Genomic DNA, 12,613 nt, shown 5'->3' with positions numbered 1-12,613 from the left:
CACGGGCTAGAGAGAATTATCTCAAAGAAAACAATTCATTTAAAAGGTTACTAGATTATTTTTTAATAATGAAACTATTTTATGAATATATAGTTTTTGTTTTGCTTCACTTTTTAAACAGGGTCACCTATAACCTAGGCTGACCCAAGCTCCCTATGTAGCCAAGGCAATTGAACTTTGGATCCTTCCGCTTCCAATCTCCCAAGTACTGGGATTACAGACATCCGCCAGCATATCCAGCTTCTGCCCCCCTCCCCATTCTGATCAGTTGCAAAGAGTACAGCCCCCAGATAGTAACTTCTAAACATTATTTCCCACTAAAAGGAACCAGGGCTCTAAAATAAAGATTTCTACCAAGCAGGAAAGTACTAAGTAAGCTAGGACACGTTTTGTGCCAGAAAGCAATTAAACACTCCAAACTAATGGTGTCTTGGCAGAAGAACATGGGAGTCAATCTGGAGAATTTGAGCAAATTTGAGCCCAGCCTGTGCTACATGAGACCCTGTCTCAACCAAAAGGAGCTGTCAACTTAGCAGAGGCCAGAATGAGATTTTCTGTTGCTAGCTTGCTTTGTAGGCTGAGGAGGGAAGCTAGGAAAGCCCTCTATCACTGAGCTGCGTTCTAGCCAGAACATCACTATTTTGGAAAATCTCTGGAGGCAGCAAAAACTGTCCCCTATTTTCTAAGCAGGGCTAGCAAGCAGAGGCCAGGGCAGGAAAGGTCTGGGAGCAGGGGAACCCTCCCCCCCAAGAAGCTACCAGACAACAAGATCTGCAGTGTAGGCATGATCCAGAGCTGGGAGTCAGCAAAGGTAGGGAGTCCCTCTGCAAGTGGCCAGTCAGGTAGAGCCAGGAAGGTGACATGTAGCTCTGAGATTCAATTTAGCTTGAGGACAACGGAGATCTGAGGGGCTGACATTTACAAAGATCATGACATGGAGTTGGCCTGTGGATTACTCAGTAGAGTACTTACATGCACAAAACCCCTGAGTCCCATCCCCAGGAGCACATAAACTGTATGTGGTGGCACATGCCTATAACCCCAATTTATGGCCACCCTCAACTAGACAGAGGATAATCTGGTCTGCATGAGACTCTGGAAAGAGAGAGAGAGAGAGAGAGAGAGAGAGAGAGAGAGAGAGAGAAAAGAAAGAGAAAGAAAAACAAACAAAAAAGAAAACTCATGAACTGGAAGGAAGCTAAGTCTAATGGCAACAGAAGGGTTCAAACCGTATCCGTGAGTGTCTTGAAGACAAGCACCAACCTCAGGAGAACAGCAGGAAGAGTCTACTGAAGAGCAGAGCACAGCCATCTCTGAAGTGTCCGACCTTCACAACAGGCAGGAAGCAACTCCATTTACAGGAGCAGATGGGTGTGGGACTGAGGCTGTGGCTGGGTGACAGAGACCTTGCCACTCGCCTGAACCATATACAACCAAAAAAAAAAAAAATGAGCCTAAAACCCACCCAAATAGGTATATGAACATGGCACTCAAGCCACAAAGTGTGAGAATGAAGAACCAGAAAGTCACCTTCCACACTCTGCCCCTCAAATAATTACAGATAAGCATGGCAGTGTTCCCCAGAGGCTTCAACCCTGTATCGAATCTGATCCAAGAACTGTATGATTTCCTATTGCCCCACTAAAGCTATGTGACCAATGTGGCACTCGCAGCACACTAACCACTCAATACTGGAACAGGACCTGGGTAGACACATAAACTGTATGTGACAGGGAAACACTGTGTTTGTGCATCCTGCCTGAGTGGGAGAAGGGGTGCATGTGTGCTGCAGCAGGAAAGACTGCTGTCTAACCACTGGCTCCCGTGGCTGTCCATTCCTCCTACACCATAACCCACCTACAGGCTCGGCACCTTGACAGGTGACAACTCTCACACACACAGGTGGGCTATTACCTCAGCTCCCAGTGAAGCTGACTCCCAACTGTTTCTCACTGCACCTGGGCCTAATGTGGCTCAGCATTGAGCTCTGGCAGCATTGCAGTCGACTCACAGCTCAAGCAGGCTTCAGAAAGGCTTCTGGGCCTCCACGCCCTGACCTATCAGTGCAATCCCTATATGAAGACAGGTAAGCCTTGGGGAGCGCCTTGCCCCTTGCTGCTCTCCCTGTGGCTAGTCTTATCTGCTCCTCTCTCAGTCCATAGGGCAACCCCTCTAGGGCTGTGATGTTGACTGTTTCTTTTCTAACTGCCCTACTTTCTATCATTCTAGCCTGAGACAAAACGCCTGCTGAACTGGGTCAGTCCTTTCCAGTCCTACAGGACTACACTGTCACCAGCTTCCCCCAAAGGCTACTGTCCTGTCTACAGAGTTGTGACTTTAAGACTGTTTTCCTTACAGTGCTCTCAGTTCTACCAGACTCCTGCCTCAATCAAGATCAGACTTCAAAAGACAGGCAAAACCATGACTCCACCTGAATTCACCCTGAACACATCACCCCACTTGAAGCTTTCTGAATAAGACAGCTTTTAAAAACCTCGCTGTTGATCTCAAAAGGACTATAACAACGACAACTGCACCTGTGTCTAAGAATAAACACTGTGGTGTGAGTCTACAATCCTGCATTCAAACTGAGGACAGCCTGGGTTACATGGTGAGGTCCTGCCTCAAAAAAACCAAAGTATGCTGACTCCTTGAGTAAAACAGTTTAAAGACAATTCCCGGGTTTTCCTACACATCAAGATGCACAGACCCGCCAGTTGTGGTGGCGCACGCCGGTAGGATTTGCTGAAGGAGGCAGAGGCAGGAGGATCACGAGTTCGAGGTCAGCCTGGGCTACACATTAAAAAAAAGAAGAAGAAGAAGAAGCACAGACCCAGTTATAGAACCTGGAACTGGATTTGTAATTTCAATGACCAAAATTGCTACACACTTCCTGGTCACATGGAGTAGAAAGTACTAGAATCCACAGCATGGACTATTTAAAGAATGAAACAGGGCTGGAGAGATGGGTCAGCAGTTAAGAGCACATGACCTGGGTTCTGTTCCCAGCACCACATAGTGCCTCACGACCATCTCTGACTCCAGTTCCACAGAGAATCCAACACCCTCTTCTGGCCTCCAAGGGCACCGCACACACAAGATGCATAAACATACATGCAAGTAAAACAACCATACACACACACACAAAAAAAAATCTTCAAACTATGCAAGAGATTTTTCAACTTGGCATATAAAACTTTTGAATATTTGTGGAAAAGTAAAAATGAACTAAAAACCACACTTAAAATACAGCTGAAATGTTTAGATTGAAGCACAACCTAAAAGCGGTATTTTCTTTTTAATGACAAAGAAAACTCACATGCATCACACAACCTCTTACTTTCTCGCTGTCACCTTTGACAATGCAGCCCTCCCCTAGCCTGGCATGGGGGAAGACTTGGAAGGATGGAGACACCCTGCACAATAGACAACAGAGCAGCTGAGGAACCATAGTCTACATTCTTTCCACAGCTAAGTGGCCAGACAGGGTCCTGCACCTTGGGATTCTGATTAGAAAGTTAACAAGGAGTGCCAAGGCTTGCTAAGGTATCAGATGATGGCAAACACGCTCACCATAACCTCTACTGTGGGGAGCAGGAGTGCACCATCTGCTCCCCTGCTCCCCATTAAGGCAAGAGCAATCCCGGCTCTTGGCACCAAACACTAGAAAAACTGAGACTCAAAGTCTAACTGACAGGGCCTTGCATATGTAGGTGTAGCTACATCCCAGACCCCTCAAAATTATACTAGGCAACAGGAAGAAAAAAAAAATCACTGCAGAAGCAGATTACTTAAAACAATCACAGCCGGGCATGGTGGCACATGCCCTTAGTTCTAGCGCTCAGGAGGCAGAGGTAGGCAGATCTCTGCGATTTCGAGAACAGCCTGGTCTACAAAGAAAGGTCCAGGATAGCCAAAGATATACAGAGAAATCCTGTCTCAAAAAAACCAAACACACACACACACACACACACACACACACTCACATGCGCACACACACACAAAACAAAAACAATCACGGACATAAGGGCCAAGGACATGCTCAGTCCACATTTGCTAAAAAGCTACCACAAGCACAAGGACCTGATTCAACCCCCAACACTAACATAACACATACAATCAACACAAATCCTATCACACAGACACTAAAACAGAAAGTTATATATAGTAGCTAAAACAGCAGATTCAACACAGTGGGAGACGAGAGAGCGGGTAGGAAAAGGTCAGTAAGCAATGTCCAGACAGGACAGAGAATAAGAAGAATAAGCAAAGGGCTGTGAGGCAGGTGGGGGATAGTGCAAAGCCCTAGGGCATTTACAGAGTTTGTGCACGCCCTTGGATGGCTGAAGACAAGAAACACAGTGGAGCTGATGGACAAAATGCTTCCTAAACCCACTAAAGACTCCAGAGTCACCCAACACAAAGAAAACGGTGATTTGCTGATGCTAAAGGAAGGCAAAAACTTGAAAGAGCCACCAGAAAGGCTGAGGAGGTGACTCAGTTGGTACAGTAACTGCCTTGCAAAAATGAAGACCTGAGTTCCAATCCCAAAGCCAATGCAAAAAAAAAGACAGGCATAGGCTATGGAGAGGATGTGGAGATAGGTGGATCTGTAGGGCTCCATAGGCAGCCAGATTGGCCTAAAGTAGTGAGCTCCAGCTCCGTGAGAGACCCTGACTCAAAAACAAGATAGATGGTACCTGAAAAACTATCGCTGAGGTTGTTCTCAGGCCTCCCCATGCGAACACGCATGGGGGTATGGGGTGCGGTTCTTAGAGACTGATTTCTTTAAGAAAAATAAAATAACCCCTGGCAAAAACACGGGAAAGCAAGAGGTAAAGAGCAGCAACAAAATGAGTGACTGTGGCTGGATTTGGCACAAGCCTACAATTCCAGCACTTGGCAGCCTGAGGCAAGAGGTGGGAGAATCTCTAAGAGTCCAAGGCCAGCCTGTTCTATTTAGTGAGTTCCAGAACACCAATACACAGCAAGATGCTATCTTAAAGGTGAGGGGTTAGGTCAGAAGGGGGTGGTGATTCATACCTGTAATCCCTACCCCTAGGAAGTTGAAACAAGAGAATCATAGGTTTGTGGCCAACCTGAACTATACAGCAAGGCTTTGTCTCTCCTTCATCATCAAAGCTGGCCAAGTGTGGTCCCCAAATCCTCAGGGAGCAAAGGCTAAGCCTAAACACATACATCAGAAAAATTTGATTTCTACCACAAAATTGACTTGGATGTTTTTCCTTCTCACTGGGAAAATCCTGCGCTGTATGGTGTTCCCAGTGAACTCTTCCAGCCAACGCCTTCACAGGACATCTTCCACAAGGCGGAACCCCATGAAACACTGCCCTCCTTGTTTATGAGAACAATCCAACCTCTACACCAAAACCTACAGGGCACAAGGAGGTGACTGGTCTACTACCCTACAGCTCAGTCCATTGACAGGGGCACAAGAAGGTGACCACACAAGTCAGTCTCCCTAATGAATGAAACACTCAAAGTACAATACTAACAAATAAAACCCAGTTAGGAACTGTCCCTAGGATTCCAAAGTTTAAAAGTTAGCACCAAACAAAAAACTCCTGTGACTCCCACAAAAGATGCAGAACAAGCCAGGCAGTGGTGGCGTACACCTTTAATCCCAGCACTCGGGAGGCAGAAGCAGGCAATCTTTGTGATTTCGAGGCCAGCCTTGTCTACAAAAGCTAGTTCCAGGACAGCTTCCAAAGCTACAGAGAACCCTGTCTCAAAAAAAAAAAAAAAAAAAAAAAAAGAAAGAAAAGGAAATTCAGTAACTACTTCTTGTTGTTGTTTTTCATTTTGTCTTGATTTCTTGAGATCAGGTCCAGGCATGAGCCACCATGGAGGGCTAATGCGAAGTTTTTTCAGAGTCATTAAGATCATGAGTTTGAGCCTATAGAGGCAATTACAGCAAGAACCTGTCTCAACAAACAAACAACAACAACAAAAACCTTTAGGAAACTAACAAAGGATTGTCACATTTAATAGAGAATGTTTACCAAAGAAAGTTCTTCAGTGACTACCGCATTTGTAGGTTGAAGAGTGCATGTGCACTTCCAGGAACAAGACAAGGAGTTCCACTATTACCATGGCAGTTAAATCCTGGGCTGGAGAGCTCAGCAGGTGCAACTCCACAAGAAAAACATAGCGGAAAGGAAATAAATAAAATGGAGAGCATGATCATGACTCCCAAATCCCAAAACTCCTCTTGGGAGGCTAGGCAATGAATGAATGAATGAATGAATGAATGAATGAATGAATCGCAAGTTTTAAAAAAAAAGAGGAAAAGGAAGAAGTAGTAGCAAAAGCCAGTTCTATTTAGGAGCTAGAGAGCTGGCTCAGCAGTTAAAGAGCACTTGTCTACTCTGACAGAGGACCTAGGTTCAATTCCCAGCACCCACATAGTGGCTCACATCTCAGTATCTGTACACTTGGCTCCAATCCCAAGTAATCTAACATCTTTTCTGGACTCCAGGGGCACTGTATATAGGTAGTGCACAGACATCCATGCAAGCAAAACCATACACATAAAAATAAAAAAAAATGTTCAAAACAGTATTTTTAAGCCAGTTCTATCTCAATACACTAATATTAATAAATAATTATGGAGTTGTTTTGTCTGTAGATTAGAAGAACAATGCTGAAAAGACACCAGCCACTATATCAGACATGTTCGAAGTTAAACCCCGGTTCATCTTGTGTAGTCTGACAAGCAGACTGAATGAGTTGGGGAGGGGCATACACTCAGATGAAAGTTTTTCTCTCCTTTCACCATGGGTTCCAAAACCAGGCTAATGGGGGCAAATGTTTGAACCCAACACATTTCATGAGCCGGATTAAGAAATTCTTAAAAGAACAAAGGTAAAGAACTTAAAACAGGGGCTGGAGAGATGGCTCAGTGGTTAAGAGCATTGCCTGCTCTTCCAAAGGTCCTGAGTTCAATTCCCGGCAACGACATGGTGGCTCACAACCATCTGTAATGAGGTCTGGTGCCCTCTTCTGGCCTGCAGACATACACACAGACAGAATATTGTACACATAACTAATAAATAAATAAATATTTAAAAAAAAAAAAGAACTTAAAACATCAGATCTCAGGACGATATCTGTAGTCATCCAGACACTGTGCTAGAGCAGAAGAGCCACCCATTCACTCCATCACTCAGACACACTTCAGTAAAAGACAGCAGATTTCCTCATCAGGGCACAGTATGTATTACTTTGGTGCTTTTGTTTTTTGAAAGACAGTTCACTATGTAGTCCAGGCTAGCCTGGAACTCAATGCATAGACTAGACTGTCCTCAAACTCACAGAGAACCACCTGCCTCTGTTTCCTGGGTGCTGGGATTAAAGGTATGCACCACCAGCTTGGCTTACATGAAATATTCTTTTGTTTTTAATTACTTACTTACTTATATGTATGGATATTTTGCCTGCAAGTATGTCTATGTACCACCTGTGTGCCTGGTGTCCTTGGAGACCAGAGAAGGGCATCAGATCTCCTAAAACTGGAGTTACAGAAAGCCATTGTAAAGCCAGGTGCTGGGAATTGAACCCAGGTCCTCTATAATAGAAGATTGTGCTCTTAACTATTGAACCATCTCTCAGGCCCCTACATTAAATACTCTTAGGCTGGAGAAGTGGCTCAGCTATTAAAGGATAGACTCACAACCAAAAATAAATATTCTTGGAGGGAAAAAAGATCAACCAATTGAACTACATTAAAATTTAAAACTTTAAAAGATATTACTGAGCTGAATATAATAGGCAACTGAAATTCTAGCACTTGAGCTGAGGCAGGATTATCAAAGGTTGTAGGCTAGCCTGGGCCACACGGCAAGACCTCTATATATGAATGTATGAGAACATCTGTGTCTTCACATATATGCAATACTACAAAGTGAAAAGGCAAATACAAGAGTATTAAAAACAACCTTCCAGGCTGGGAAGATGGCTCAATGGGTAAAGTACACAGCACCCAAGTAAAAGCCAGGTGTGGCAGCCATGCCTGTAAGGTAGAGAAGGACTGGAAAGATATCTAAGCATATGGGTAAGAGCACTTGCTACTCTTGCAGAGTTCAGTTTCCAACACCCACATGGCAGTTCCTAACTATCTGGAACTCCAGCTCCAGAAAATCCAATGCTTCTTATCTCTGTAGGCTCCTGAACCCACATGGTACACATACATACACTCAGGCACACACACATACAAGATAAATACTAAAAAAAACTAGTAAGGTTGAAGGTTGAGAGCAGTCAATTCAAGGAAGGCATCCAACATGAAACGCTGGCTTCCACACATATGTGCAGAAGCATATGCACGCCTGCATACAAACATACGAATATACAGGAACACATGCAAACCTATTATACACATACACAAAAAAATTAATTAAGAAATGTTTTTCTAGCTAGGTGGTTGTACACGCCCTTAATCCAAGAACTTAGGAGGCAGAGGCAGGTCGATTTCTGTGAGTTTAGGGCCAGCCTGACTTACACAGTGAGTTCCAAGACAGCCAAGGCTATGTAGAAAGACCCTGTCCCAAAACAAACAAAAAATTCTTCTATACATCTATGCACTCAGAATGTATAAAGAATTCAAATTAGAAAGAGACAATCCAATCAATAAATAGAAAAAAAAAAGAGTTGCTGCACTGCAGGCGGCTGCAGTCAGGAAGTCACCTCTCCATGTGGAGCTTTGCAGCACATAACAACAGCCTCTCATTCTGCTGGTGGCCGTGTGGTTGTACCAACTGTCACCACGTTCACTTTTGGCAGCAACTCCTGAGGCTGCTGTCACTACAATTCCACTCCTTAGAATACTCCAGCAGAAACACACACATCCAGTTCTGTACCTCCCCAAATGCATAGGCAGCCTGGGAAGTTTAGGACCAGTGGCAGCCTCAGGGGTCCTGACAGCAGCAAGAGCAAGTAGGACCCATCTACACAGCACACTTTGCTGAAAGCAAAGGTGGGTTTCACTGAATCCAGAGAAGAGTCAAAAGAAAACATAAAACATTTCCTATAGAAAGTTAAGCATATGCAAAGAAACCAATAGTGAAGAGCTGGGTCACATTAGAATGAGGGACAGTCACTGACAGCAGGAAGCGGAAAGGGGTTTTTATAAAAGGTATGGTCCTGTCCACCTCTTGATACAAGCGGAGCTCCATGAGCATAACTGAAGAGCTGGCTGGAGCACACACCTGTGACCTGTAGGTCGCCCGCTTGCATGCTCCAGTGTAAGTACTCTGTCTGGACACATACACCCATCTGGTCACAGTTTTTAGCCACCAGAGGACCCTGATTCCAGAAAGGGAATAGGCTTGGAGTAAGTAAGTTTACTCAGGTCAGCTCTGACATAACTGTGGGTACCAGCAAGTCCTAATTCAAGGAGGCAGTGCAGAGCAGCAGCCAGCACCACCTAGCAACAGGCTTCCTAGCAGGTGCAACACCTGCTGCCTGAAACCCGTTGCCCACAACACCAATCACTTCTTTGTCCCCAGCACCTGTTCTTTCCAAAATCCTAAGTGTTGGCCAAACACTGCTGCACACAGACTTACAAACACGACTGCAAAGCAGAGCAAGTAGAACACACAGCATCTTGAAGGCCTCTTCAGCCCGTGGCAACAAAAATCTGACCTATTAATTAACCTGCTAATTCCAAAGACTCCAGAAAGAAATTATTCTCTAGCCCCTAAACAAAAACTCTCAGCACACAACACTAACACCAAATTATTATTTCTGAAAAGGACATTGAAACGTTTAGTCCATCTTACAGAACTGACTACAGCCAAGAGATGCATCAGGCAGTGATTATTCACTTGCTAACTGATCTCTGCAGACCCACCGTGAGAGCATAAGTGCAGCTCCCTTGAGCACCATGAAGATACCCATCATGAATGAGCAAAATGGGCTCGTCAGCACAAACCTAAGCAGCCCCTGCTCCATGTGCCTTTCACCTTGGCCTTTGCTGTCTATACCGCTTTCTCCTTGCCCACGGACACCAGAAGAGAAGGCTCCAACACACCAGTCCACACGTGATACTAACAACACACAGGGTGTCTCACCTGCCCAGGAAGAGGAGCCGTGGGAGTCAATGTTCAATCTTTTCAAAACAAAGCTTTGCAGCTCACGGATATGCTTAAGAAAGCCTGTGAAGACTTTACTAATGTGATCAGTCCTATTTATCCACAAGATTTCCCCCAGGAAATTAGAAATCCATAAGACACAAAAGCCCTGAGATTCACTTCACACAAGTCCACAGCAGGTAAGGGCAAGTCTAAGACACAGTACGGGAGCTGAATTGCTTCACAGGCCCTTGTCAAAAACTTTGAAGCATAGCCAGGTACTGGTGGCACAGGCCTTTAATCCCAGAACTTGGGAGGCAGAGTCAGAAGAATCTCTCAGTTCAAGGACAGCCTTGTCTACAGAAAGAGTTCCAAGACAGCCTAGGCTACACAGAGAACCTGTCTCAAAAAAAAAAACAAAACAAACCAACAAACAAAACAGCAACAACAAAAACTCAACTTTGATACACTTTTACTGCAGCAGTGTATTCAAATGGTTTTGGAGAACACCCATTTGTTCCCAAACTGAACTCCTGGGAATTTTGCCTGTGTTTAAAAAACACCAGAAACATTACTTCCCAAGTGGTTACACAAAATAGCCAGTAAGCTAACACACTGACTAGACTATCCTACAGACATTTAGTGGTAGACCCCTTAGTTTCAGTATGGTTGGCATACCTGTGGAAGCGCAGTGTTGAGCTGCCTCTGCAAGGAATCTCTTTCATGACCAACCTCGTGCAATTTCCCCTGTGTTAACGCCAGTGTTTCTTGCGTCTCTCTCAGTGTGTCCAGAAGGCGGTCTCGTTCTTCCAGCATGGATACCATGAGCTGCTCAAAATGTGAATCAGCATCTGGCTGTGAAGGGGAGCCTGACCCATGGCTCCCACCTCCTCCTGGGGGGCCTTCCGCTTCACTAATGGTCGGCATCACCTCGCACATCATCTTGAAACAGGAAAGAGGCAGAGGACAGTCAGTAGGTGCAGAACACAAACCTGCAGCTTTCTGAGCACTGCCTGGGGCTGATGAGCCAACAGGCTGACAGCCCCACACTGTCAGAGCTGCTCCACTTTGGATGCACACACTCTGGGAAGTAGCATGCACAGACCAATGGGAAGTGCACACTGGGGGATACCACAGTCCTGGGAGCAAAGGGAGCTGGAATGCTCACCTCTTCCACCCAGGCCGAACCAGTGGGGTTTGCTGAAAATCTGCACTCAGCAGCTGAAGACAGTGGGCTTCTTTAACTTATTTTGCTCTTCCCCAGGAAGAGAGATTCAAAACATATTCCCTCAACCACAGAAGAAGACTGGAAACTGACAAGCACCAGCGCTATGGACCAAAGCATCTTCCAGGAATGTGTGCAGTCAGCTCCTGGGAAGGACTGCCGGGCTCCCTGACTTGTGGGGCTGGATAGTTGCTGAACGGAAAAAGCAACTGGATTGGCTCTTAGAGGCCTGGACAGAGGTGTTTTTGTAAAGGCCTGCTGCTGTGCAACGGTTGGTCAGCCAAGCTAACTTACATAAGTTTACAGCCAAAGAGGGGGGCAAAGGAACAGAGTTTCCACACTGAGAATCTAGGAAGCAAGGCAAGATAAGAAAGGAGAAGGGAAAGGTGAGATGGCACTAGTGATTGTCAGAACAGAGGGAGGAGGATGAAGGGGATGCCCTGCAGGTGCACCTGCCCATCCCAGGATGATCATGGCGACCAGGACCCCGCTGCCCCTGCCTGGCTCAATTGACCCCAACCTCGCTGCCCCCAACCCCTCTAACCTCGGCCAAATTAAGCTGACTCGGACTTAAGTGATATCAACCCGGTTTGGCTGACCCTGGCTCGGCCAAGCAAACCCCAACCCTGCTGACCCCGCTGACCCCCGCCCGCTGACCCAGTCGACCCGGCCCCGTCGACTCCGGCCCGCCACTCTGCGCGGCCCGCTCCGCCCGCCCTCACCTTGGCCGGCGGGCGCGGTTCCGGGGCTACGCGGCAGCCTTCGGGCGGCGGCAGGCTGCGGGGCCGACCCACGCAGCCCCGCGGCTGCGTCCAAGCCCGGCCCCCGGACCCGCCGCCCCGCTCGTCACGAAGGCCGGGCCGCCGCCGCGGGACACTGGCGAGCGCAGAGGACCGGGCCCGGCGCGTCGCCGGCGTCAACGTGCCCGACGTCCGGCGCGTCGGCGCGAGCGTCAGCACCGCCCCCCGAGGGAGAGGTCGGCTGCAGAGCTATGCGCATGCGCCAACTCCGCGGTAGGGGGCGGGCGACCTTTCCCGAACGCCAATTGGCTATTTAGCCCTTTAGCCGCGCCCTCCACCCCACCCCCTAGCCAGGCCAAGCTCCACCACCCAGGCAGGACGGCCGGTGGGGCCTCAGGTAAAGAACTGTGGCAGGTGCGCGCAGTTTGCTGTCCTGCTTTCCCTGCTGTCACTCTACCGCGTGTGCTGACGTCACCCAAACACCGACGTCATCCCAGCTCCCACTCTCAGAGCCAAGACTTCTGCTGAGTCTCCGAGTCGCGCCGGACCACCTGCAG

General features: G+C 47.0%; 1 protein-coding gene across 8 annotated transcripts in view; it reads right to left on the bottom strand.

Moving 5' to 3' along the window:
• The window catches only part of Ppfia1 (PTPRF interacting protein alpha 1), an 85,313-nt gene extending 73,066 nt beyond the window's left edge, over positions 1 to 12,247 (bottom strand). For all 8 annotated transcript variants that reach the window (XM_041666097.1, XM_041666099.1, XM_041666102.1 and 5 more), the window contains exons 1-2: positions 12,039 to 12,247; positions 10,770 to 11,033 (exon numbers count right to left, since the gene is read on the bottom strand). In XM_041666097.1, the coding sequence (XP_041522031.1) occupies positions 10,770 to 11,033 (264 nt within the window). In that variant the 5' untranslated portion in view covers positions 12,039 to 12,247. The remainder of the gene's footprint in view (positions 1 to 10,769; positions 11,034 to 12,038) is intronic.
• Positions 12,248 to 12,613: the final 366 nt, after the last annotated feature.

This window comes from Microtus oregoni, unplaced genomic scaffold, assembly GCF_018167655.1.
Source record: "Microtus oregoni isolate MIOR12 unplaced genomic scaffold, Mior012 000016F_ref0000370, whole genome shotgun sequence".
NCBI lineage: Eukaryota > Metazoa > Chordata > Mammalia > Rodentia > Cricetidae > Microtus > Microtus oregoni.
The sequence above is the reverse complement of the archived record's forward strand: the minus strand, read 5'-3'. Positions and strand labels throughout refer to the sequence as shown.